The 24064-nt window shown below is 38.6% G+C and overlaps 1 protein-coding gene across 2 annotated transcripts in view; it reads right to left on the bottom strand.

Annotated features, from left to right (window-relative positions):
• Positions 1–24064, bottom strand: part of GLS (glutaminase) — a 69278-nt gene that overhangs the window by 10055 nt on the left and 35159 nt on the right. The window contains exons 11-15 of one of the 2 annotated variants that reach the window (XM_049810408.1): positions 23793–23843; positions 21186–21362; positions 19992–20123; positions 18179–18271; positions 14105–17345 (exon numbers count right to left, since the gene is read on the bottom strand). In XM_049810408.1, the coding sequence (XP_049666365.1) occupies positions 17199–17345; positions 18179–18271; positions 19992–20123; positions 21186–21362; positions 23793–23843 (600 nt within the window). In that variant the 3' untranslated portion in view covers positions 14105–17198. Of the gene's footprint in view, positions 1–14104; positions 17346–18178; positions 18272–19991; positions 20124–21185; positions 21363–23792; positions 23844–24064 lie in introns of those variants that run through there. The other variant, XM_049810418.1, reaches the window with a different exon arrangement.

Genomic DNA, 24064 nt, shown 5'->3' with positions numbered 1-24064 from the left:
CTGAAGTTACTTATCACAAGTGAAATTTCAACACATCTAATTGAGCTGAAAGGCTTGACTGGTATGTGGGAACAACCTTGGTGGGCTATCATCTTTCCTAGTTGAGCTGCACACCCAAATCCAGCTGACACGAGAAGACTTATTTAAATAGTCTTAGTCTCATGATGGCTAATAGCAAATCCCCATACAAGCCTGAGTTGAGAATCACTTCTCTCGTAACACAGACGGGTTTAGAGGATTTTTTTTGTAACGCAAAACAGCATGTGTATCACTGCCTAGGTCTAATGCTATCAGCAGAAGACTCTCCAAACACTTCAGAGAGCAAGCTGCTGTCCTTATTGGCACTAAGATGGGAAACTGAGGCCCAGAGATGGAAACAAACTGCTACGGTCTCGAGGCAAACGAAGAGCGACCTGGCGCCTTCTGCCCACTGCCTCACACGCTTCAGCATTCGTATAAAACAACCAAACCTCAAGTAGGAACCAAACCCAAGCAGGTGGCCATGCCAGCCCCGCGCTCCATACCTACCCCTGTGTCCCTGTCGCTACGGGGCTATCTGTCCTGCACTGCTATGGCTGCAACGACGCCAGCACAGCAGGCGAACCTCCACTCCGTACTCCGCTTGGGTCAGGAGAGAAAAGCCAAACAGCTGTGCATCCAAAGAAAACAAATCCTTTAGAAAAAAATTAATTTAGCTCAGGGCTGGATTAATTCCATGAGAAGCTCTTAGCTAAAAAGGTCACTGAATCTGGATTTTAATTTCCTACTGCATCCTGCTTCCTGAGAGCGCTCCTCCCCCCCCCCCCCAATTTCTTGAAAACATGACAGAATTTACAGTCTAAAAAACTATTACTTCCAACTTTACTGTTTCTCCAGGTGGCTGAGGAATACAGACAAGCCCAATAGTTTAAAATGGCGCTGCTAGAGGCAATATAAACACGGAAAACCAAACAGAACCCCCTAATCTTTCCAGTGGTCTTTACACAATATTTAGGGACAACGCCACAGGTTAACCTTCAAAAAAGGTGTTCAAAACATTGGGGAAAAAAGGTTGTTTGAATGCATATTGTTTCTCAAGAACTTTACCATATCTGAACTTTACTATGCATCAGACCCAGTGTGCTGACAGGAGACTTTCAACTACAACAAGGGGGGCGGGGGGGAAGAGAGAAAGACAGTAGAGGTAGTTGAGAAAAATTGGCCACCACTCTCTTCTCTCACATCTCTTTTTTTGTGCCTAAAATGGGATGCAGTGTTTCCGTTTGGGAACCCTGCCCTCCTGGCGAACTGGCTTGAAGAGCAAAGTTTTAAACGTTCCTCTGCACAGCACAGGGGCGCAGAGATAAATCGGGAAATAAACTTCAGCTCTTGCAGCTCAGCACTTCCCTAGTGACAAGCAACTCTCATACCGGCCCCAGGTCCCGATGCACTGGGATCTCAGAGCGGGTCCCAGATAAGCAAGACTCTTGGTGCATGATACCCACCACCCAGCCTCCCGAAAAATGCTGCCAGCTGCAGGAGAGCTGCACTGGAGTGGGACTAAAGCTCTGCAGCTCTTCGCCAGCGTAGACAGAATACACCGGAGAAATGGGACCGACTTGTCCAAAAGCGTCTCCGAGGCACACTTCTCCACGCTGCTAAAACCTACCAACGCCACAGCACAGGTAATCTGCATTCACGATACCTCAGCTATCTTCCTTCGGCACCTGCACCAACAACCGAGGACGAGGCAGCACAATTTCCCTATTTATACGAAAAGTCCAACCGATGTTATTTCAAAACCGCGGATCCTGGCTGCGCACTGTTACAACCTGGAGAAAGACGAGAGCGCAAGGCGCTCAGCCATTTCTCTGATGCCGTCCAGGCTCTCTCCTCGCCCCGCTGAAGGCCACCGCTGTCCGGCAGCTGGGTCAACGCCGACGTGCTGAGCACATCAGCAAAGGTCCCGCTCGCCAAGAGGTCCCGTCCCCCGCCACGCCGAAAGGCCTGACGCCGCTGCCGCCGTACGCGCCGAGCTTCCGCACCCATTGTTAGCGGCACACGGCATCGCTAATCCGGCTCAGCGCTGGATTAACCGTGAAACGCAAAAAATAGATTTTTAAGCTGTTTAAGGTGAGTGTGTGTCTGGCGAACGAGGATTAACGTTTCATACTGGGCAGAGACTGACTGCTGTAAACTCTTCCTATTTTCCTGACCTTTGCAAATGACCAAGTACTGACAAGTAAGGCAGGAGCAAGGGGTTTATGTGAGCCAAAAGGGACTGCGCAAAGTAATAAAAGCTCTAAAATCAACAGAAATACAACTTCACAGTAACACTGTTCTGCCGCTTTTCCTAAAGCTGATCCCCTGACAAGGGCCGTCTGAGTAGGTAGCAAAAAACAATCATTCCTCCTGCTCTCCGGAAAAACTGCAGATTTTTAGATGTTTATTTTATCAGTGGAAAAAAGTTCCTGAAATCTAAGGTGCCAATATAAATTCTGAAACAGCAGTGGTGACCTATAAAAACTAGAAAAAAGTAAATCTAGAGCACAAATTAAACAATTTAGTCATCCAGTTTTTACACACTGAACTTCTAATTCAACTATGCTGAAGCATAGCCTATAGATTACTTGCTTCCTGCATGTAAGGTTTCAAAACAAAACAAAACCCAAACAAAACTGCTCAAAATGAATTTTGAAGCTTCAACTTTGAAATTAAAAGGAGAATGCAAGTAGTCCCTAAAAGGACAAAAATAAATCAGGGATGAATCTCAAAGAGGAACGCAGGTGTCTGTACATTCAGACGAGACAAGACCACCTATTTTAAAAATTGACCATGTTTGTATTTACAATTAATTTGCAATAAACTGGAATCTGCTCTCCGGGGTCTGCTGACAAGGCTAGTAAAAAAAAAAAAAAAATAAAAAAATAATCACTGTTCAAGTCTAGAAGAGACAGCCATAGTTATCCTTTAAAATACCATTCCTCAATATGAAGGTAAACTGTATTTTGTAGGCAAAGAAATCCCAATCGAAAGTCAGTATCTTTGCAACTGAGCTTCTGCTTTGTTTCCCAAGAAATAAAGTGAAAGTTATTACCTAAGGGTAAGTAAAACACTTACTTTTAAAAGTAAAAACTAAGACTGAACCGCCAACAAATATCCAGCCAAAGCAATACGAGTTTGTCAAAAGGACTTCAGTATTATTCTGCCCTCCCACTGAAGTTTCTTCCAGCTTCCAAAACTGCAAGTTTTTGGTCTGGCACAAACAGGTCTCTCTAACATCCAAACTGGTATTTAGACGTGCCACTGCTGGAGAAGTGCACGTGTAACACCTCTCACGCAGAGATCTCCAAGCACAGCTAAGCATTATCCCCATTTCACAGCTGAGACGTGAACATTTGTACTTACCCGCGTGCCCCAGCCCCACGCAAGCAGCCTGCCAGGAAACGACAGCCAAATTTAAGCGCTGTGTTTTATTCACCAAATCCCAGACTAGTTTAGGTGCCACCCAGGCGACGGCCGGCTCTGCAGCGGTCTCAGGGCTCACCTGGCGAGGTTCTGCCCCCGAGTATTTCTCGGGATGGACAGTCCAGGAAGACACTCTGAGCAGCCTCTGGATTAAGCCACAGCATTACCTTATTCTATGGAAAACTAAGTTACCTAAGAAAAGACAATTTCTCTAAATAACTTCCTGAAGCATGCAAAAATAAGTCTTTCGGCTTGAGTAAGAGTGATCAACAGACCCCACCTACCTCTAGAGCAACCCAGCACCAACCACCTCTAACAGAGCCTCTTGCCCCGACTTTAAATGAACACAAGGCTCACAAGAAGTTTATGAAGTTAGAACTCCTTGGGAAAGTCTTTGTTCCCATTATACTAGAAATAATTAGAGGATATGTTAATAAATCAATGCATACACTTACACACATTAATAACATACAAAAATACTTGAAAATACAAACAAGGCTAGCTGTTCCATGAAACTTTCATTTCTTCTTCAGGGCTTTTCCCCCATCTCTTTAGCCTATTTTCTGCACTGCTGATCCTTGTTTCCTCATGTGATTTGAGGAAAGTGCAAAAATAGCTCTAGAATCTGCAAATATTTACTCTTCTGTGTTTTGAAACTAACACAGGAAGTGAGATTTTGTGATTTTTTTTCTCCGGTCCATTTTCTAACACATCAACTATCATTTCTTTTCCTCTAGATGGTGCAAGCTTCTCTTTACAGCTTGGGACAGGGGATGACACCCAGGCTCCTTTAGTTTTACGAGCTGTGGGTACAGCATTTATTTTTGGAGTCAAAGCTGCAAGAGTAACTTTCAATGCTGCCACCATGGAGTTTATTTTTGGAGTCTCCCTGGTGGAGTTAACTTGAAATGCTGCTTGCACAGCAGTTATTCACATCGTTCTCTACCAACAGCACAAGCTAACGGACTCATAAAACACTTATTTATTCCTCAGTCAACTGCCTTACAGTTTTCAGCAGCCATGTTCAAACAGAGTTCGTGTGAATACTGCAAGTTTCTTCTCCCATGAGCTGTGTCTAGACTGCAGCCACACAAGAGGCTGTATTTTCACGTATACATACCCAAAGCAGCTTTAAACCAACTGTACTGCTAGAGCTGCAAAAACCTCAAGCAAGCCACTTCATTATTTACTCAGGTTCAGAAAGGAGCTTCTCAGTCTCCCCTTGGCCCTATCAGATGGCAATACAGTACCGACAGCCTTCAGTCTGGAATCACTTTTATGAGTTACATTGCATTTATGACCGCAACAAAGACCTGTGCTCTGTAGTCCACACGCAGACCCTTACTGCATCTGGATAGTTGAGCTGATGACACAGAAACACAAGGTATGCATTATTTAAAAAAATCATAATAATTTTTAAAAGCAGTAATATTACTGCTTTTACTTTACTAAACATGATACAAATGTGGTGGATAATTTTGTAAGTTAAAAGAGTTTTTTTGACCTTTATATTATCGATCTAACTACAGATCAGGATGGCAGCAGTGGGCAGCTGCCAGGAGCAGCTAGACAGGCTATGGGAAATGAACGGCTGCTCCGTTAGCAGTCAGTGTATGAGACAGAATTTCAAGGGCAGCCCCCGAGGGGCTAGCACTGTGGCTACTGCCTCTCACCCCAGCATCAGACTGCACGACGGACAGAGCGAGAAGGAAGGTGGGAGAAGTTACGAGACAGGTGTTACTGTTTAATAACAAACCGATCAATTCAACAGAAAAACTACGTGGTACCAAGAATTTTTTTTGTTGTTGTTAAAACTGTGTATCAAGCTGAGCAAAATCCCAGCAGGATTTTAAATGTCTTATTGCAATTTGACTTTCAGAATTCTTTCAAATCCAAATTCAATCTTTTAGAATAAGGCTGGTCATTTTCTTCTTCTGACTGCCTACATTTTTGAATCAGCTGGTACACGCTGACAGACAAAATTTCTACGGTCCTAGAAGTGTCCGTTTAAAATTTGAAAATGGAGCAGGGAGTTTTGACCAGGTTCAGTTCAGACACAGGAACACTAACATACAAATAAGCTTGGGCTGGTAGCTCCATCTCAGTACTCATCACAGAAGCTGTACGTGTAGCTGAATAGAAGAAACATTTAATTAAACCAAATATATAAACTGAAGGCTTCTCTTGACACCAGAAAAAAAAAAAAAAACAATCATAAGCCCCTTCCTTCAACACAAGAACAACTGTCAATCTCCTTTACTGGAAAACATATAGACTGAAGTCACAAAAGGAAAAGGGCAGCCCTCCTGAAAGTGAAGGCTGAGCAGAGACGGTCGTTGTTGTCCGTCGTCCGTCGTCCGCCCCCGCCCCCCCATCTACCAGTTTTGAATGGATTCTTACCATTCGTATTTCCTTCAGTTTCAAACCTTTTAGAGATAGGTCAAAAAGTCTGACGTACTAGACTGTGGCACCCAAAATTGCAAATAATTAGAGTATCAATACCATCAGTAAACTGAGTTTCTTTGCCCACCTCTGCCTGACGTCCTTTTTTCATCAGAATACTTCAAATTAATCTAGGTATTTTAAAAGCATCTAAAAACGATACTTGCTACAAACTAGCACAACACCTTAACTGTTTGTCCATCTTTTCTGGCCTGTTACCATACTATTTTGCATAAAATTTTAAAAGCTTAACAAGGACACAAGAAGCGGTAACTGGGAGCAGAAGGTACTTTCTCTTCTGATCACATCTGGAGCCATGAAAGACAGACTTAACCAGAATTCACCTCTTCCAATACCAACCTCTTGCTCATAAGATGGTTATCAAGTGGACACAAATTTCTGGAAAGGGTCTGTGTCACTGGTATTCCTCAAAACAACATCACTCTACCTGTGAAAAGGCTAATTCATCTTAAATACTAACAGGCAGGAGGTGCAAGCTCTTCAAGTAGTCAAAGAAATACCCTTTAACTCATACAGAGAAAAGCAAGAGTCATAGATAGGACTGAGCTCAGTTCTACAATTAATTCAGCCACTGCATGCTCGGAGATTATTACATTTAATTCTTCTGATTTTTAAATGATAGATGAGATTTAGTATCTTGTAAAAGAAATTTAAAATACTATATATTTCCAGTATAGTTTGTGAATCCATAAGTAATAGTCTACTTCATATTATGTTTGGTTTTGCTCAAGTGCCTGAAAGACAGTAGCAACCAGCACCAATTGAACTGTCCTTGAAGATGGCAAGCTACAGAAGCAGAAACCTTATTTCATGGCAACAAATGTGGTGAATTTGCAATCACTTATTATTTACAGTTCTGGCTATTGATGAATTCTAAAGTATTAGTAAACTGATTCTGTTTAAATTACAGATAAGACTAATTAAAATGAATTAACAGTCCAACAATTAAAAAAAATATTTACTAGATTAGGTGAGACATCTACTTACCTTCAGTAACTGAGATTCTTTCAGAAAGACCATGCCCATCTACTCCACTCCTGAGATGTGTAAACCCCATAGGGTGAGCCGAGGCTGTTTTGGCCAGCCGTGTTTCTCAACCCCTACGCTCCCACCACCGCCTCCTCCAACAGAGACAGAAGAATCAATTCTTCACCAATACTGACTCCAGAACTTGAGCTCCAGAGGTAGAGAGTGGGTCACACAAACCAAAGTTTAGCTGAATCCCTGCATACAACACTCTCCCCAAAAAACAGAGCATTTAAACCTATTTTTACTAGAAGGTATTACATAGTATCATAAGAATGTCCAGAGCGTATGGATGGGGCAGTTTCTCCTTTCCCGTACCATCATTAGGGGCAGGGATTACTCGGCATGACAGCAGGAAACATTGTGGGAAGAGCAGTGTATGATTGATTTTGTCTTTCCCCTTTGTAGCAGCTAAAACCACCATAAAAGATGAACTGGTTCAAGGAGTACACAGAAAAAACCACACAAGTCAGAGCTCAAGACTCAGAGCAATCGACTTCACCAGATTTAGATTAGAAGACCCCAGGAACAGAAACTTCTCTAGTTGGAAGACAATTCCTGCAAGAAAGGCCTAAAGATTCCCTTATACACAACTACGGTACGCAATATTAAGAACCGGTACTAGGATGAACACGGCCAATATTGCTCTGTCAGAGATACCCCTGAACAACTCACAGATGATCCTAAATTTTTCAATACAGGAGGCCTTTAGTAACTAATGCTGAAGCTTCACCAGGGCTTAGATGATGATGTAATGACTCGAAAGCTTCCCTCCCTCTGCACACGTGTGCTTGGACAAACAGATGAGTCTGGTAGAAGAGTAGCTGATCTCAAGAGCTACTCACTAACAGTTACTTCCAGGTGCCTCATCCTTTGCCTCACACCCATAACCTTTGTTTTGCGGACAATTATGTTGATTTCAAAAGGTACGAATACTGCGAAGAGGAGCGAAACTTGAGTACCAGAACTGCCTTGACTAGATTACAATGCACACGGTCATGTTTGGTTCCACCTGCTGTTTCTGATTTCTTCTGGTATCAATGAATTAACACACTTTTTACGTTTGGAGACAACAGAACTAAGCATGTCACTGACAAAACTCCCAAAATAAGAAGTAAAAATGTAACCATCTTTCACTAGACTTAAGACCTCAAGTTAGCTGATTCCACTTTCTTTTTTCAAACAAATAAACAAAAACAACTTTCATGGACATTCATAAACTCATAAATTGTGCCAGCAAGCAAAATTTTTGAAGACCTAAGGAAAACCAAATTAGAATAACTATAGTGTATCAGGCAGTTCCAGAGAATCATGACGTAACAGGAGGGAGTAATAGAAAAATCCAGCCTGGCTCCTGTCCTTACGACAAACAGTGTTACTGCTGTGTTGTTTGCCATGAAAAGTATGACAATGGAATAGCAGGTAGACAAATTGCTTCGACAAAAAGTTTACTAGATCAAGTGAAACATTTAAGGCATAAAGAGTCATAAAGACTTTCACCCTTCAAGTCAGAAGATGAAGACCAGGCAAATTTTCAGTTTTAGGGGGTATGCACTCACCACCAGTAGTTTGGATGGAAATACTTGAATCTTGCTGCCGTGTCCAAAGGATCAAAGTTATGTGGAAAAAAAAGGAATGACCCTCTCAAAGGCTTTAACTCACTCTGCTGTCAAACTCTTTCAGCATTTCTTATCAGTAATGAAATAATGTTTTGTCAATATTTTATGATGACAGGAAGTTCCAAAATGGTAAAATAATAATTCTTGCAGTAAACTGTTACAGGAATCTTAGGGTTATCATCATCTCATGATACAGACTTTGGTAGTTCCTGATCAGTCCTTTCATAGGCTAACCTCTGCATTGAAAAACATATAGAATATATACAGAAACCTTGTCAAGGGGAACGAACACGGACCAGTTGACTCCGGATGCTGGGAAAAAAACAAGAGCCTTTGAAGTAGTGGATACAGACATTACTAACACTGCAAGATTTGGGACCAAAGGACTGGGATCAACGATAGTCACATGAATAAAGCAGAATGCTGATGGGTGCTTTAGTGATGCTAGCTGTATTAAGCAGACAGGACAAAAGAACGTCTGCCTTTTCAAGGACCTATTGACTACAACTGATATCCACACAACCTGATATCCATACAGCCCAGTAGAGTAATGCTCCCGCTTCCCAGGCTGTAGGTACTTTGCCTATTTATGGACAACAGTTTACCCTTAACTACAGGAGCCAGAGCTAGAATTATTCCCAAAATAAAAGATGATGTTCTCTAAAGACACTCGCTGAAATTTTACTAGCAAGAGACTGACTACACCCTACAGGCTGAAAGCAGAATAGGGGAAACCTTACCAGAAATTTGCACTCTGCTCTTGTTGGGGGGGTTGTTTCTAAAGTATTAGGAACAAGTTTCTAGAAACCTTCTTCTAATTTTTAGACTATTTACTCAGTACCTGCTTTTCTTGCATTGGAAATATTTATTTGCTTAAACAGATCTTCCGCCTCCATGGTTTTCTCTTCAAACCCTGGGAACAGTTACATTAATCCCCATCTGCCTTTGGTGTATAGGACAAAACATACTCAGCTGTTCTAGTCTACTTCTCCATGTCCCCAATCATAATTCTTAATTCTTTTCTGCAACGGCATGGGTGGTTTTTTAAAACACATGTGATCACAACAGTTTATTCTCAGACCAAGATTACATTTTAAATAGTTGTTTTCCAACAATTACAGGTTGGAAAATTTGAAAAGACAAGTCCTTTAAAAGAAGCGTGAAATGCACTTCCCATATAGAAAGCCAGAGCTACACATAAAACCAAAACCAGGCCTACCAGTCCAAAAAAAATTGACACTGAATGAGTAATTCCTGAAAAAACAAAAAGTTGCCTGCCTCAAGGAAAAAGCTGGACTAGCGAAATGACATCAACAGGAAGCAAGCAACATTATCTCTTCCTATCACTCCACTTGTGTTCTCAGTTCAGTGTTTTGATAAGTGCTCTGATCAAACAGTAACATGCTGTCCCTCAGAAATAACATACTTCCATGTTTGCATTTAGCCTGTTATGCTTTAATAGAAAAATAAAGGGAATATGACATTTTCAAATCCTTAAATCATTTTATTTTCAACAATTAAATGAAAAAAAAACCCCAAAACAAAACCAAAAACATCCTAGGATCCAGTAGAAAAATACAGCAGGAGGTAAAAATGTTATTGCTGACCAAAAGCCATTTTTACCTATGCCACTTCTAGGACTCCCTATGGCCAACAGACTTGCACGTGACAGTAAGCTCATCATGCACAGTGAAAAGACAGGAATCACCATCACAAGCTGCAGAAAGGGAAAATTTCGGCTAGACATTAGGAAAAAATTCTTCGATGGAAGTGATAAAGCACTGGGACAGGTTACCCAGTGAGATTACAGAAATCCTTGAAGGTTTTCAAGTTCTAGAGCAACATGATCTAACTGATGTTACATCCTGGTTTGAGCTGGAGGTTGGACTAGGGGATCTCCAGAGGTGCCTTCCAAGCTCTACAATGTTATGGTTTCATTCTCAGGTTGCTTACAGCCACTAGAACCTCCTGCACTTCATACAAATGGGTTATGATGACTGCACCCAGCTAAGTAAAACTGACCTAATTTAAGAGAAGATACAGTACGAAGATAAATTCCCAATTTACAGTGTGCAAAGAATTTTTTACTAACAACATACGAATACTTCAAATTCTGTATACCAGCTGTTTGGCAACTCAAGTGAAAAGCCTGCTTAACAATAGCACTTAGCTATTAAAGAACCTTCCATAGAAAATAACAGGTATTCGTTGACTGTATTATCAAAACAATTATTTCAAATCTTTGGAATATTTCAGAAAAAACAAGAATCAAATTCAAGCAATTTCACTGAAAAATCATTAAGCCAAACCGATTAACAGAAGTGCAAATAAGGGGGGGGTGAAGGGAAGTCAGACTGTATTCCAAGTCTGACCAAATAACAATGAAATTAATGTACACTGATCTCTAACAGGAGAAGCACTGCCAACTGCCTGTAATTTACAAAATAACAGTGCTACTTAACTGGAGAATATCCACTGTAAGTGATCAGATAAAGGGGTCAGAGGAAATCTGGAAAGAAGATAAGCAGCAGACAGCTTTTGCCTTCTGCAAACATAACTGGTATCAGGAAAGTATGAGGACGACACTACAGAAGGCACCAGCTATGTGCCAGCTAGGTCAAAATCAGAGCAGAGCAGCAGGTAAACCGGGAAGCGTTACCTTACAACAGATATGCCGCCCCCCCCATGCCCGCTGCATAAGTGAAATACATGAAAGTATGGCTGACTGGAACATTTTTGAGGGTAGAAAAGTCTTCTAGAATTCTTTGCTTTTCCCCTTGTCCTTCCTTCAACCCTGTTTCCTCATCAGCCTTAGTGCCAAGGTGTCCGAGTGTCTATTACTCTCCCAACATGTAAAAGGGCCAGTTGTCGTGGTTTAACCCCCGCCAGCAACTAAGCACCACGCAGCCGCTCACTCACTTCCCCCACCCAGTGAGATGGGGGAGAAAATAGGGAAAAAAAGTAAAACTCATGGGTTCAGATAAGAACAGTTTAATAGAATACAAAAAGAAGAAACTAATAATGATAACGCTAATAAAATGACAGCAGGAATAGTAAAAGGATTGGAATGTACAAATGATGCGCAGGGCAATTGCTCACCACCCACCGATCGACACCCGGTTAGTTCCTGAGCGGTGATTCCCCGCCCCCACTCCCCAGTTCCTATACTGGATGGGACGTCCCATGGTATGGAATACACCGTTGGCCAGTTTGGGTCAGCTGCCCTGGCTGTGTCCTGTGCCAACTTCTTGTGCCCCTCCAGCTTTCTCGCTGGCTGGGCATGAGAAGCTGAAAAATCCTTGACTTTAGACTATACACTACTTAGCAACCACTGAAAACATCAGTGTGTTATCAACATTCTTCTCCTACTGAACTCAAAACACAGCACTGTACCAGCTACTAGGAAGACAGTTAACTCAGCTGAAACCAGGACACCCGTCTTTTCCTTTTTAAAAATCCGCACAGTCCAGTTAACTCTTAAGAGCCTTACTCTAGGTCATGGTCCATGTCAGCTTCATTACCTAAATGAAGTTCTGTTTTAACTACTTAAACTCATGAAACAAACAAACAAAAAACCCAGCAAACTTGCCACCACCACTCTTCTGCCGGCCTAAACTCTATTGTAGGGCTTTACTTAAACTGCAGCTTCAGCTATAACCATTACGTAAGGCCTGCTACTCACAGAAGAAATGCATGTGCATTTTCAGAAGTAACTGAACTACGTGCAGAGCTGTGCCACTCGTAAGTCTTGCAAAAACTTTTAAATGCTAAGGGTTCAAGTGATATCAAAAGTCTGCATAAAGCAGTATTAGACACCAATAAAATTAACTTCTACTTGCATGTAAACCAAAAGCCAACAGGGCACTTCTATTTTGCACGCAATATTCCCTAGAAGGAGCAAATGGTAAATCAAAACCCACACTTGATTCAAAGTGGGTATTTTAATAATTTACACTGCAACAGAATATTCAACATATCAGGACATAAGTTCCTGAAAGAAAATGGGGCTGTGCATGACCCATCCTTTAAAAGCATGTCATTACACACACTGCTTATTCATGCCTTTTCTAGACTGGACAAAAACTATAGAACAGACAAGATACCAGCATGATAAAAAGAAATAAATTAAGCTTTAGTTAGATTTCTACCTGATTTAAAGCCTCTGGCCATCCCTGCAACTAATATAGGCATTTGTGACAAATTTCTCAAAAAGACTCTGCACTGAAGATAAATTATTAGGTGTACTTAGTCATCCCAATAAGAACTCTGTTGAAAAGTATATTCTTCTTTCACTGGAGTAACTGTTTCTGAACTCCCACCAAAAAACTAGAGATATTTAAACAAAATTAAAAAAATAAAATAGTAAAAGCCTACAAACAAGGTTTAGGATACTAAAACACTATATATAAATTATGAAGCTCATAATTAACTACTTTGCTCCAGCTAACTCCTGTGCATCAATGACATGTATGTATCAAGACCAAGAGAAAGAAGAGCAATGAAAAAACACCACACCCTATCCCCCCTCCCGCCCACCCTCTCTGACTCCATTGCCTTTTCATTCATCTACCTACCCACTGGTCTTTGGACACAAATGCACAATGAAAACCTAAACATAAGAGCCAAAGTAATTCTACAATAAATCACCTGTGGTTCTCTCTTTGTATCTACTACTCTTCTACCTTTGCTCATCTTTATGACTTTTAGAGAATAAACTCTTTTGGTATGTGATATTTTATGTACAATGAACATACAGCTAATTTTAAAAACATAGTTTAAGTAACTGCAGTTTATAAACCCATCTACAGAAAAGGCAAAGTTAATAATTATGGCCACCCTCAGTATAGGCGTATGTCTTGTGACAAAATCTTACCTCGGAATCATCTCATTACAAATACCTCTACTATTTAGTATCTCAGATAAATTTTCACGGAAAAATAAAGTAAGCCTGGGACAAAGGGCAAGCACTTTGCCAGGAACCCAGATTCAACTAACCATTATTCAGACCCCACTGTTGCTACTACACGGATGTGGTTTTTGGACCACCTTCCTTGCTATATGTGATTTATTACAAGCTGTATTTTTCACTTCATAATGCTCATGATGAACAGTTACTAACCTGGCACTGGTACCATTAACCACATATTTTCCAAGTGACTGAATTAGTACCTTCAAAACCACACAAATACACAGTGACGTTAACATCCTACTGCACCATGACATTTTTATTAGAAAAGTCACGGTGAGAAAGTTTTGCTACTTTGATTTTTGCTTTCAACTTTCTAAGATAACAGTTCAAAGAGAAAAATAATTAGATTATTGTACAAAATGTTTAAGAAATCTTTGGAAGGTTTTCAATGACTGGTTTAACTAAATCTGCTTATTCCACCTACTGTTCTAGAACTTTATCTTTTTTTAGAAGGGAGTGCTCACTATCTCACTTCAGTCTCAAAAATGTGTTTGAACAAATCTGTTCTCCATTGAGAGAAAAAAATACAATAAAAATCAGCTTAAAATAAATTTATTAAACAATACAAAAATAAGCATGCTGGAAATCAAGATACATAAATAACATACAATGCAAATGAAAAATGGAAAACGAGACAGGTAACTTAACAACTGAGCCAAAAGGTACAACACAAATGCTAAAATAAAATTTTAAAAAGCATTTACATTTCTAATGAAATGTTAATGATGCTGACAAAGAAAAACAAACAAACAGCTAAAATGCTTGAATATCAAGAATTGCTCTTACTGTAGCACAGGTGAACACTAAAACCGTTGCAGACTTCAAACACTCAATGACTAGCCTCTATCACCACATTCTTTCAGACCCGCTCACCAAACATAATGCAGGAATGGGTAAGTCATCATGGCAGACCTGACCGTGGTCCCAGCTATCTGCGTACCCTCCCATGAAGAAGAGCCATCTGCACAAATGGCAGGCCAGAACAAGAAACCGTGAGTGTTGGCAAGTTACAAACTAATTGGTCCAAAGGATTCTCCTCCTGACCCCTCCCAACTAGAGGCTGGCTTAAATTCTGAGACAGGCTTCAAAAGCATATATTACAGAACTGTAATATATATATATATATATATATCTAAAGTAAAGATTGTGTAAGCTGTACCCTAACTATTGTTATTATGCATATGAAAGATCTAGTTGTTTCCTTAATTTTATATTTCCCATGCAGGATTTGCCTCTACCACACGTTTGGTATGTAACTGACAAACATAAATAAGGTAAAGATTTTTATTTTAAAGTTAAAACCCAGAAGGAACAATTTTCCATCTGCAACCACGTTTTTAGAATGAGCTTCAAATAGTACTAAAAATCAGAAAATAACGTGTGCAGAATTAGATCAAGCAAACCCTGCATCATACATTTTCCTTTTTTAATTAAACTAGTAATTTAACCAGCAACATGTCATCCCTGTAAATACTTGCAGTAGCAGCACAGACACAATTATGTTCCCTCTTGCAGTTGAGGGTATTTCAGGTAAAGACATGTAGTTTTGAAGGATCTGAACACTTGTTACGTCTCTGTAACTACTAGTTTACTGTAAAATCGTCAAACAGGTGAAACATTTTTATAATTCAAGACTCTGCCTTTACTTATTTTACTTTATTTTCAAGATAAGCACTGACAAACCTAACCTTATCATCAGTGATAAGATTATAAAACAGCTATTATTCAGCAATTTATGACTCACATTTATTACTGACATCTGCACCACAGATTTACCTCTTCACCCCAGCAGGACTTCAAATTCACTGAAAATTGACATTCTGTATTGTTTTGCTTAAACATTTTAATCTGCCTGCAGGCTTCAAAGACAGGAAGCCCATCCTTTTACAATACACTGCTAGATGAAGATTATTGAGGGTTTAGTCAGAGCTTATTTCAAATGTTTATGCAAAACTAACAATACCTAAACAGAGTAATTAAGAACAGCTTGCTTTCTCAGAGAACATCAGCTTTGCTTTAAGCATCTTCCGGAATTCACAAACATCCAGATGGGTCAAAAAAGGGGCAGGAAAAACCTAACTCTCCCCTTATGCAAAACTCACATATGAACACACTTTGGAGTTTTAGATAAACTAAAAAGGGAGAGGGATTGGGGGAGGGGGCAGGGAGAAGGGGTGGAAGTGTTACTAAGAAATTATCTGTCATTGTCTCTCAAAATCCTCAAAAAGCTAATACCATTTATCATTACTCGGACAAGTTTTCTGCAGTTTTATAAACCAAGACTCTGCATGACGTGTACTGGGCATGGGATATATCAGATTATCTGCAAACTTACAATGGGGAAAGCATTATAGAGAAGAATTTTCTAAGATTTTTAGCATCATTAAGAATCTAATAGCTACAAGTGTCAAGAATTTAGTAAGTCTGTGCCCTCTGTCCAGCATTGCCTATTGAGCCTTTCGAAGCTTACGTACACCATTTCAAGCTACACCCTACTCAAGATACTCAAAATTATCAAATTATGCAGATGAACAGACGCAGTTGCCTGTCAAATAATGCAAATCCTGTTTCTTAGCAAGCTGACAGAGGTGCAAACTCACTATCATTTTAAAAAGTAGCAATTAGTGATAACTTTTTAAAAATTTGCTCATGTCTAAGTAAATGAAACCTCTGATCATATATATGAACATGTGCACACATTAGCAGTTGAAAAATAAGTTAATTGTAAACAGTTTTAATAATATCTACTTATCTGCTTTACTCTGAATGTATTTCCTGCTCACTACTCGGTTACCACTCTAAACCCAAGACTGCTTACATTCCTCTCTAGGGTGGAGCACAGCATTATTAGTAAGGCAGACTTCTGAGTCATAACTACCAGCTGCCAGTACAAGCAGCTAGCAAGACACTCAAAAGAGTTCGGTACGAAATCCTTCCGCTGCATTAGTTACCTTGCAAACAAGGCAGGGTTTTTTCCCCCTTCTGCCAGTCCTCCCCAGTCATTTTTGCTCTTTTTATTTAAATGTTAGCATTAATAATTATTAAAAGGTCTGATTAAAAAAAAAAAAAAAAAAAAAAGAAAAAAGAAAAATCTTCACTAGCATGGCATATCCAAAGGATCCATTTCTGTTCAAAACAATTTGAAAGCTCGTGTTAAAGTAATAACATGACTCAGAACCTATCTCCACTTAATATACAATTTAGAGATACATGAATTTGCTGTATTTTGCTGACTCTATTTTAGTTTATATTTTAATTAAAATTCTTGTATCTTTACATGCTGACCCTGATCAGAGCGCACACTGTAAGTCTTGCTTAGCTCTAAAGTTAATTTACTTAAAATTCTCAGATATAAACAAAAATAAACAGATATACACAAAAACTGGTATATCTTTGAAAACATTCAGATTGATTTACCTTTTTCTTTTTTTTAAAGTAAATGTGTTTTAAATAACTACAAAAGTCATTTAACAGTTTTGGGTTTTGTTGTTTGCACGTGCTTCCCCCCCCACCACCCTTGAACTTTGACAGTCTTTTTGGTATAGCATACAGAATTTACACAAAATGTATATATAAATGAAACACCAGGCAAACAATATTAAAATCAAAGTTAAATCTAGAGATGCTTGAGGGTTTTTAAAAAGAAGAATTTAATGAAACTAGAACCCATTCATTTAGTTTTGCTCTCCCCGACCTTCCATTCTATACACTACGGTTCTGGAGATGTCCTCGTTTGATTCAGGTGACACTTTTTTCCATACTGTTTCTTTTAAAGCAAGTTCTTGCTGGAGATTCTCATAGTCCATTGGTCCAAAGGAATGCTAGTTGTTCAAGCAACATACATTATTTATTAGTGTATTTGAAGGAAAAAAATCCATACTTGCAGTCAATGCTAACAGACTCAAGTTTTTCACCTCTTCACATAAACTGTTATTTTCTTGTTTCCCGTTATAAAAAATTCAAATTCCAAATTGGGTATTTTTTAGACGTATACATGCAAATAGAAGCACTTTAAAAATCCTTCTACTGTATCTTCTCCTATTGAAATCTTCATGCCTTAGTTAAAACATTAATGATAATAAAAGCGAAGAGGTTTTCCTTATCTCAGGCACCCTCACACTTTTATCTTTTCTACATGTAGCTGCAGTGGATTCAGTTCATTCATTGCTTACACTGCTTCCTTAGTAACTGGCACTTGTCTACAGCACTGTAAATGCCTGAATTCACTGCCTGTGCAACTCTCAGCAAGTCATATGGTCTCAGAGATATCACTGTCAAAAAACGCTAAACATACATCTCATGCATTGCAGCACAGAACAGAAAGGCTAAGCCCACCAGCTGGTCAAATCTTTATATTAAAGGCAACCAGTACAGTAAAACTCTTTGCAACTTTTATCAGACACCATATACTTAGTCTAGCAAGGGAGATGAACTGTATGAAACGGAATTACAAATCTAATATGAAATTCTACTATACTAAATCCTGTGATAGCGTGGTCCACCCAGGTAAGTGTCCACTAATAATGTAAACTAACTAGTTTATCTGAAAGCTTTGATGCAATACATGTCATTGAGCAGTTTTGCATTTAGACAAAACTTTCCGTATTTCTTGATGTCTACATGCAATACTCACTAAACACACATATTAACTTACCCGCTGATCACCACCTTCTCTGCGAGGATCAAGCTTTTTTGCAAAGTGTCTCAAATTATCGTAGTTATGGAAATTGCACAAAGAAACCAGATCCTGCAAATATTTAGAGAACATACATTATTATTTGGATATGACAATCAAATGCATGAGATAGTAGTAATGCTACCACTTCTGTATTACATCATAGCCTAGTAACTTAAACCAGTAATAAGACAAGCTTATTTAATAAATCAATACCAATGTCTTTGAGGCCCATTGAACATAATACAATGACATAATTAAGTTCTAATAACACCTTTAAACTCCTTTTTAAAGAAGTACAAAAAAGTAGCACTTAGCAAAATATCTATTTTAGTATATTTCTACTCCAGCTGAATGAAACCCTTCAGTAACCAGAAGAATAGTCTGGACTGGTCTAGTACATAAAATTTGAATCAAAAGGATGAAACAAGAAAACGTGAGCATAATGGATTTTAAATCAGTTTGAACTACAACTTAAAAGATTATAATTACAGACCTTTGCTATGCTGCTGTATATTTAAACGGAAATGTTACGTTTGTGTTACTTGTATGCCATGATCATCTATCAGTCTTTAGGTCCCATTATAACACAGAATAAATGTAGCAAAACCCTCACCTACCTATTTTTCTGTGATTTTACCTTTAAATTATCAAGACTGTTTCATATGAAACTTTCAAGTATTTAAACTAGAATTAGTAACTTCTTAGTACTCTTTAACTTGCAGCTGTACAGATGTTAGATAAATAGAAGTATGAAGTTTTAACTGCTGCTCATCCACATGAACTAAACCCTTGCATACTGTAAATCCCATGCTGTTGTCAATAAGCTAAGTGAACACTAGTCATACAAGTAAGTGTTCACGCTAGGAACTGAAGTCCATCCAAACTAGTATCACTGCAGCTTAACTGTCATCACTATAAAAAAAGGGGGGGTGGGGGGAAGAAAGAGCCTAGTTATGCCTTCAACTTCCAAACCATTACCAATAATCTTACATTTCCTATGGGGCTCTAGATAGCCTACTACTCTCTTTTTTTGAGACTTCCCCCCCGGTTGCCATCTGTAATTACTTAATCAGTATCGCAAGGCAGTTTTAGGGAGAAAATAAAAAACGAAGACAACATTGTTTATATCCTCCTCCCCCACAAAACATCTTTATTAATCATTACAAAGTACTCTACAAAATCTCTCCTGTTTCTAATGCTGCTATCAACAGACTGTCCATAGCCCTTTCAAAAGCAAGTGACAAAGCTAGGAGGAGCTTGCCGAACAACTGGGTCTAATCTATGAAGACATGTTTTATGTGACACTGTTTACAAAAATTGGTTTAAAAAAATACATCAGAGTAGCATTATTTCATTAGAATCTTTCTTTTATTGTAATAAGAGCTGCATTTCCAATGTTTTGAAAATCGTTTACTTTATGACTGGAGAGCAAAAGAAGTCTATAAATAGAGCTCTAGAGCTTCTAATGCAGTATACAAGACACCAGCTCTTTCATTACTTCATGAAGTGTTCCTTTTCAAAGCTTTTCCACAATCAATTTCTCCAGTGTTTCTGGCATCATATTTTCTTAAAGCTCACTGAATTAAAGTGTTATTTATTACTAAAAAGCAAATGTCTCTTCTTGGACTTTCACCCTTGGATCAGATGAAACTTGCTATGTATGGAAGAGAAACAAATCACTATTTAATTCACTTAGATCTCAGCTATACTAACTGAAGCTCAGTAAACATCAGCTGGGAAGGGAAAAAAACAAAACAAACCAAAAACCACTAAAGGCAATACTGCTCACATGACAAAAGTGAATTCCTTTAACACTGTTGCCCATCTTGTCCAAAGGAGGTGACCAGCACATCAAGCCCATGACGTTAGGAACAACCAGAAGAATCCCACCAGCAACTCCAGATTTTGCAGGAAGACCAACCTATAGAATAATTATACTGAAGATTATTAAGCAGTATTTATAAAATGTAGACCTGGAAAGCACTTTAAGCTGGAAAAGCATTATTACTGATGTCTTTTTAGATAGACAATAACCTGAAGCACAGTTCATGGCAATCCAAGGTACACGATCATAAAGTTTTTTGCTCTCAGTAACACAGAGATTGAGTAATACAGTGGAAAAGATAATTTAGATCTATTATAAAAATGCAATTATGACTAAGCAGTACTACACAAGTGTATCTGTCATGAACAGTTTGCGACAAGATAGTAGTACAAAGGTATACATGTAAAAAAAATCTTGACAGGAAAAGGCAAAAAACAAAAACCCAGGAAAACAGAAGAGTCTGCCCATGAAATCATACAATAACCTACCTATTTACAATCTGGTTAAAAGTATTGTTTTTTTCCAATAGGAACTAACATGTCACATATCCTCATAGCTCTGTCAGCAATAACTTTTAGGTCATGCAAAGTGTCATAATCAATTTTATGTGAATCCAATAAGGAAAAACTAAAACCACTCAAAAACAAAATGCTGAAAACACAAATAACAATGCAGTACATCTTGAAATACTTACATGTAAGAAACATACTGCTGGAAAATAGAAGCGTGGTACATACACTGTGTATGACAGCCACTTTTACAACACATGAGGACAATTCATGAGCCTGAGTTCATGAAGAAAAAGCAACTGTCTGCAAAGGCAGTTACGCTGTTTCCAGTTACATCTGCATCATGACCTGTTTCTGTCATGAACAGCCTTTCTTATGGGACAGTATTTGTGTTTCGACATGAAAAGGATTCCCAAATGCGAAGTGGCAGAAGAATAGTGGCAGAGAATAGTAAGTGCTATAAGGTGTGTGGTACTAATAGTGCCATGAATCCTAGGTGAGATTTTCCCATATGGTGGGTTCAATTTCTAAACAATTCATTTAACACTCTCCCCTCTCCCTCAGAAGCAAGCAAGCCCTGGAACATGGAAAACAAGAGCACAGATTAATCTTCCTGGTCGCCTATAATTAATATATGAAAACTACTTACATGGAAGGCAAACTGCCCTGAAAAGTCATACATGCCACAGGAATGCATTAAACTCAAGGTATTCCGGACTGCTTCAGGACTCAGTACTCTTTCACCAGTGATTGGGCAAAAGCCACCATTAGCCAGAGTTGCTGCCATCACACTTGCTGATTCACATGTTACTTCTATTGAGCAGAGCTTATGAAAAAGAAATAGAGATTATAAGAACCGATACTTCCAGCACATCAAGGACAACTACAGCAGGATCAGCAATATGTCTCTAGAGAAATAATAATATCTCATACAATAACCTGTAGCATAACATTCATTACAGATGACGCTAGTAGCATCAATTAATATAGTCTGAATCTTCCTACTATAAAGATCCCAGTGACAGTGTTTGTAAGCCCTCTTAATAGTTTGGGACAGTATTTTTCATGGGTTAGTGTCTCTGCGTGATTCCTCCCCCCACCCCCCTTATGTTCCTTTGAGAGGAAGAGGACTGGAAAACAATCTCAGTATTTTTCATCTGCTTAAATGGCAAAGCCACAGAATGACTGTTTTTTTTTCTCAATTTGAGTTTGTGTGGTTTGGGTTTTTTTAAGCCTTAGAAGACCCCACACATTATTAGAAGTACATTTTAAAGCTGCAGACTCTAGCACATGCAAGTCTTAATGCCAGCACTTCCTGCTGATGCAGCCTTATTTCACCTTTCTCTCATATATAGTTTATGATATATTAATGATACGACCACACAATAGTTTCTCCCAGGATCCCTGCTTCAGTACAGACTATACATACTTTGGTGACACATCAGGAAATGTGATATGATGCCATCACCTGATGCTGCCTCATTTCTGCAGAAACCAAAAGATAAGCTGGTTTCAACCTAAAACTGAAATGCTACTCTGAAAAGTAAACAAACTAGTGCTTGTATTCTTGCTTTTGCCAACAGTCATTACATGATACTTCAGGAAGTTACCTAAGCCACGTTTACATGAGTAGTTACTACCTGGAATTCTTATTTTCCGGGTGCCAAACTCAATACATCCTAGTCCAACCAACTGGAGTGGCAAATCAAGAGATTGTCAGAGACGCATCTAAAATGGCAACTGTGTTTTAAACATATGAAGTATTACATAATATCACCTACTTTGAAAAAAAGTGTTCCTAGGTTCTCAGTTTAAGCACCTGCATTTTGTACCTCAGTTCTCTAAAATGAGAATAATCCATCCTCACTTTTACAGAGATAATAGGAAAGTAAGTTTATTCCTGTTCAGAAAGTTTCCAATTACACAAGGGAGGAAGGAGCATTACAGAAGACCCAAAGAAAAGAAGTAACTAGCCTTTTAAGTAGAATCTGAGTAGTGTTGAAAAGTAAGCGTTGTACAGTGAGAAGAAAAGAAAACAGAATTACCGCTCGTGTATGAGCTGCCCTTTTTCTGAGTATGAAGTGGGAAGGGGATTTTGCAAGGGAAAAAAAAGAATGACACGCAGTTGTGAAATTAGAGATCATAATGTATGAAAATGACGCCAAAGTAAAATACATCAGAAAAGTTAGTTTTGGCATTTCTTAACTTATGAATAGCTTTGCACTCAGAAGCATATCAGGACTTGAGGCAGTGGGATAGGAAGCATTTAAAAAGCATGTTTAAACAGTAAATAAATTATTAGTTTTGTCCTGTAATAACAGACGTTCAGAGTATTAGCTTGTACCTGGTTTCCAGCTGAACAAGAGGTCAACTAAGGCTAACCACATATACCTTACTTCATAAACAGTCATTTGATCCAAAGATTAAAGCAGGTGCATCCCAATAGGAAAAAAACTCAGATAAAATTTGCATTTTAAGATGTATTGTTTATAATTTGCATAAGTAAAAGCAAGTCTCACGATTCAAAACCAGATTCATTTTGAGAACTAAACTCTGGATTTATTTATTTTTTTTTTTAAACTATCCCAGATGGACTGAATCAGTAACACAACTTGAACTGCCTCTTGAGAACTACATGCTGCAGAGCTAACCGAGTTGTAAATGTTTTAATATTAGGAAACCCTTACTGAGGAAATACCTCACACTTGCCAAGTTCTCATTTTGTGACAGTTGCAAATAACTTGCTGAAAGTGAAAAAGAAAAAAAAAATGGGGGAGGGGAGAATATATGTGACTAGATTCTTTGTTTTACTCATAAGCATTGAATTAAACAAAAAGGAGATATTACTATTATTTCATTTATAACAGTACCCTTGAGTTTACAATAGAGCATGCATATACTATCTATTTACACATGGAGTTTAAATACTTCACAGTACAATAAAGAGCAGCAACCCAAAGAAGCAAAAGTATTTTGTCGAACTCACTGAAGTAATGAGACATTTTAATCTTCTAACTACTAGTGTTTTAAAGACTATTGCTAGTTTGCATTAGCAATAAAGACACCTAAGTACATCACCTAAAAAAAGCAAATCTGGATACATCAAATGTACATCATTCATTTCCAGAGTTTAAACAGAAGCTGACAAGTTTAACTATAAGCCATTAAAGCTTTCATATCTATGAACAAATCAGCTTCTACTGCTTATAATACTAATTTTAAGTCTATAAAGAGTCTCAATTTTGAAGTCACTTACCTGAAAATAGAAGTCTAGTATAGCAACCATATCCGTGCCTTCAGGAAAGCACTGAGGAAGAAAAATGAAGAGAGTCTTTAAAGTAAAATTATGGTTTGGTTGTTTTGTTGGTTTTTTTTTAAATACCTCTTTTAGAGAGACATAAATTAAGCTATATTCTTGTCAGCATATTAAGCATTAGGCAGATTTTAAATTGTTTAATTAAATGCAACAAGCAGAGATATTAAATCACATCAGATTTAAAAATAACACAGCACAGTGAGATCAATAAG

The sequence above is a fragment of the Accipiter gentilis genome, chromosome 1 (assembly GCF_929443795.1).
Source record: "Accipiter gentilis chromosome 1, bAccGen1.1, whole genome shotgun sequence".
Lineage (NCBI taxonomy): Eukaryota > Metazoa > Chordata > Aves > Accipitriformes > Accipitridae > Astur > Astur gentilis.
This window is presented reverse-complemented; position numbering and strand designations above follow the sequence as displayed.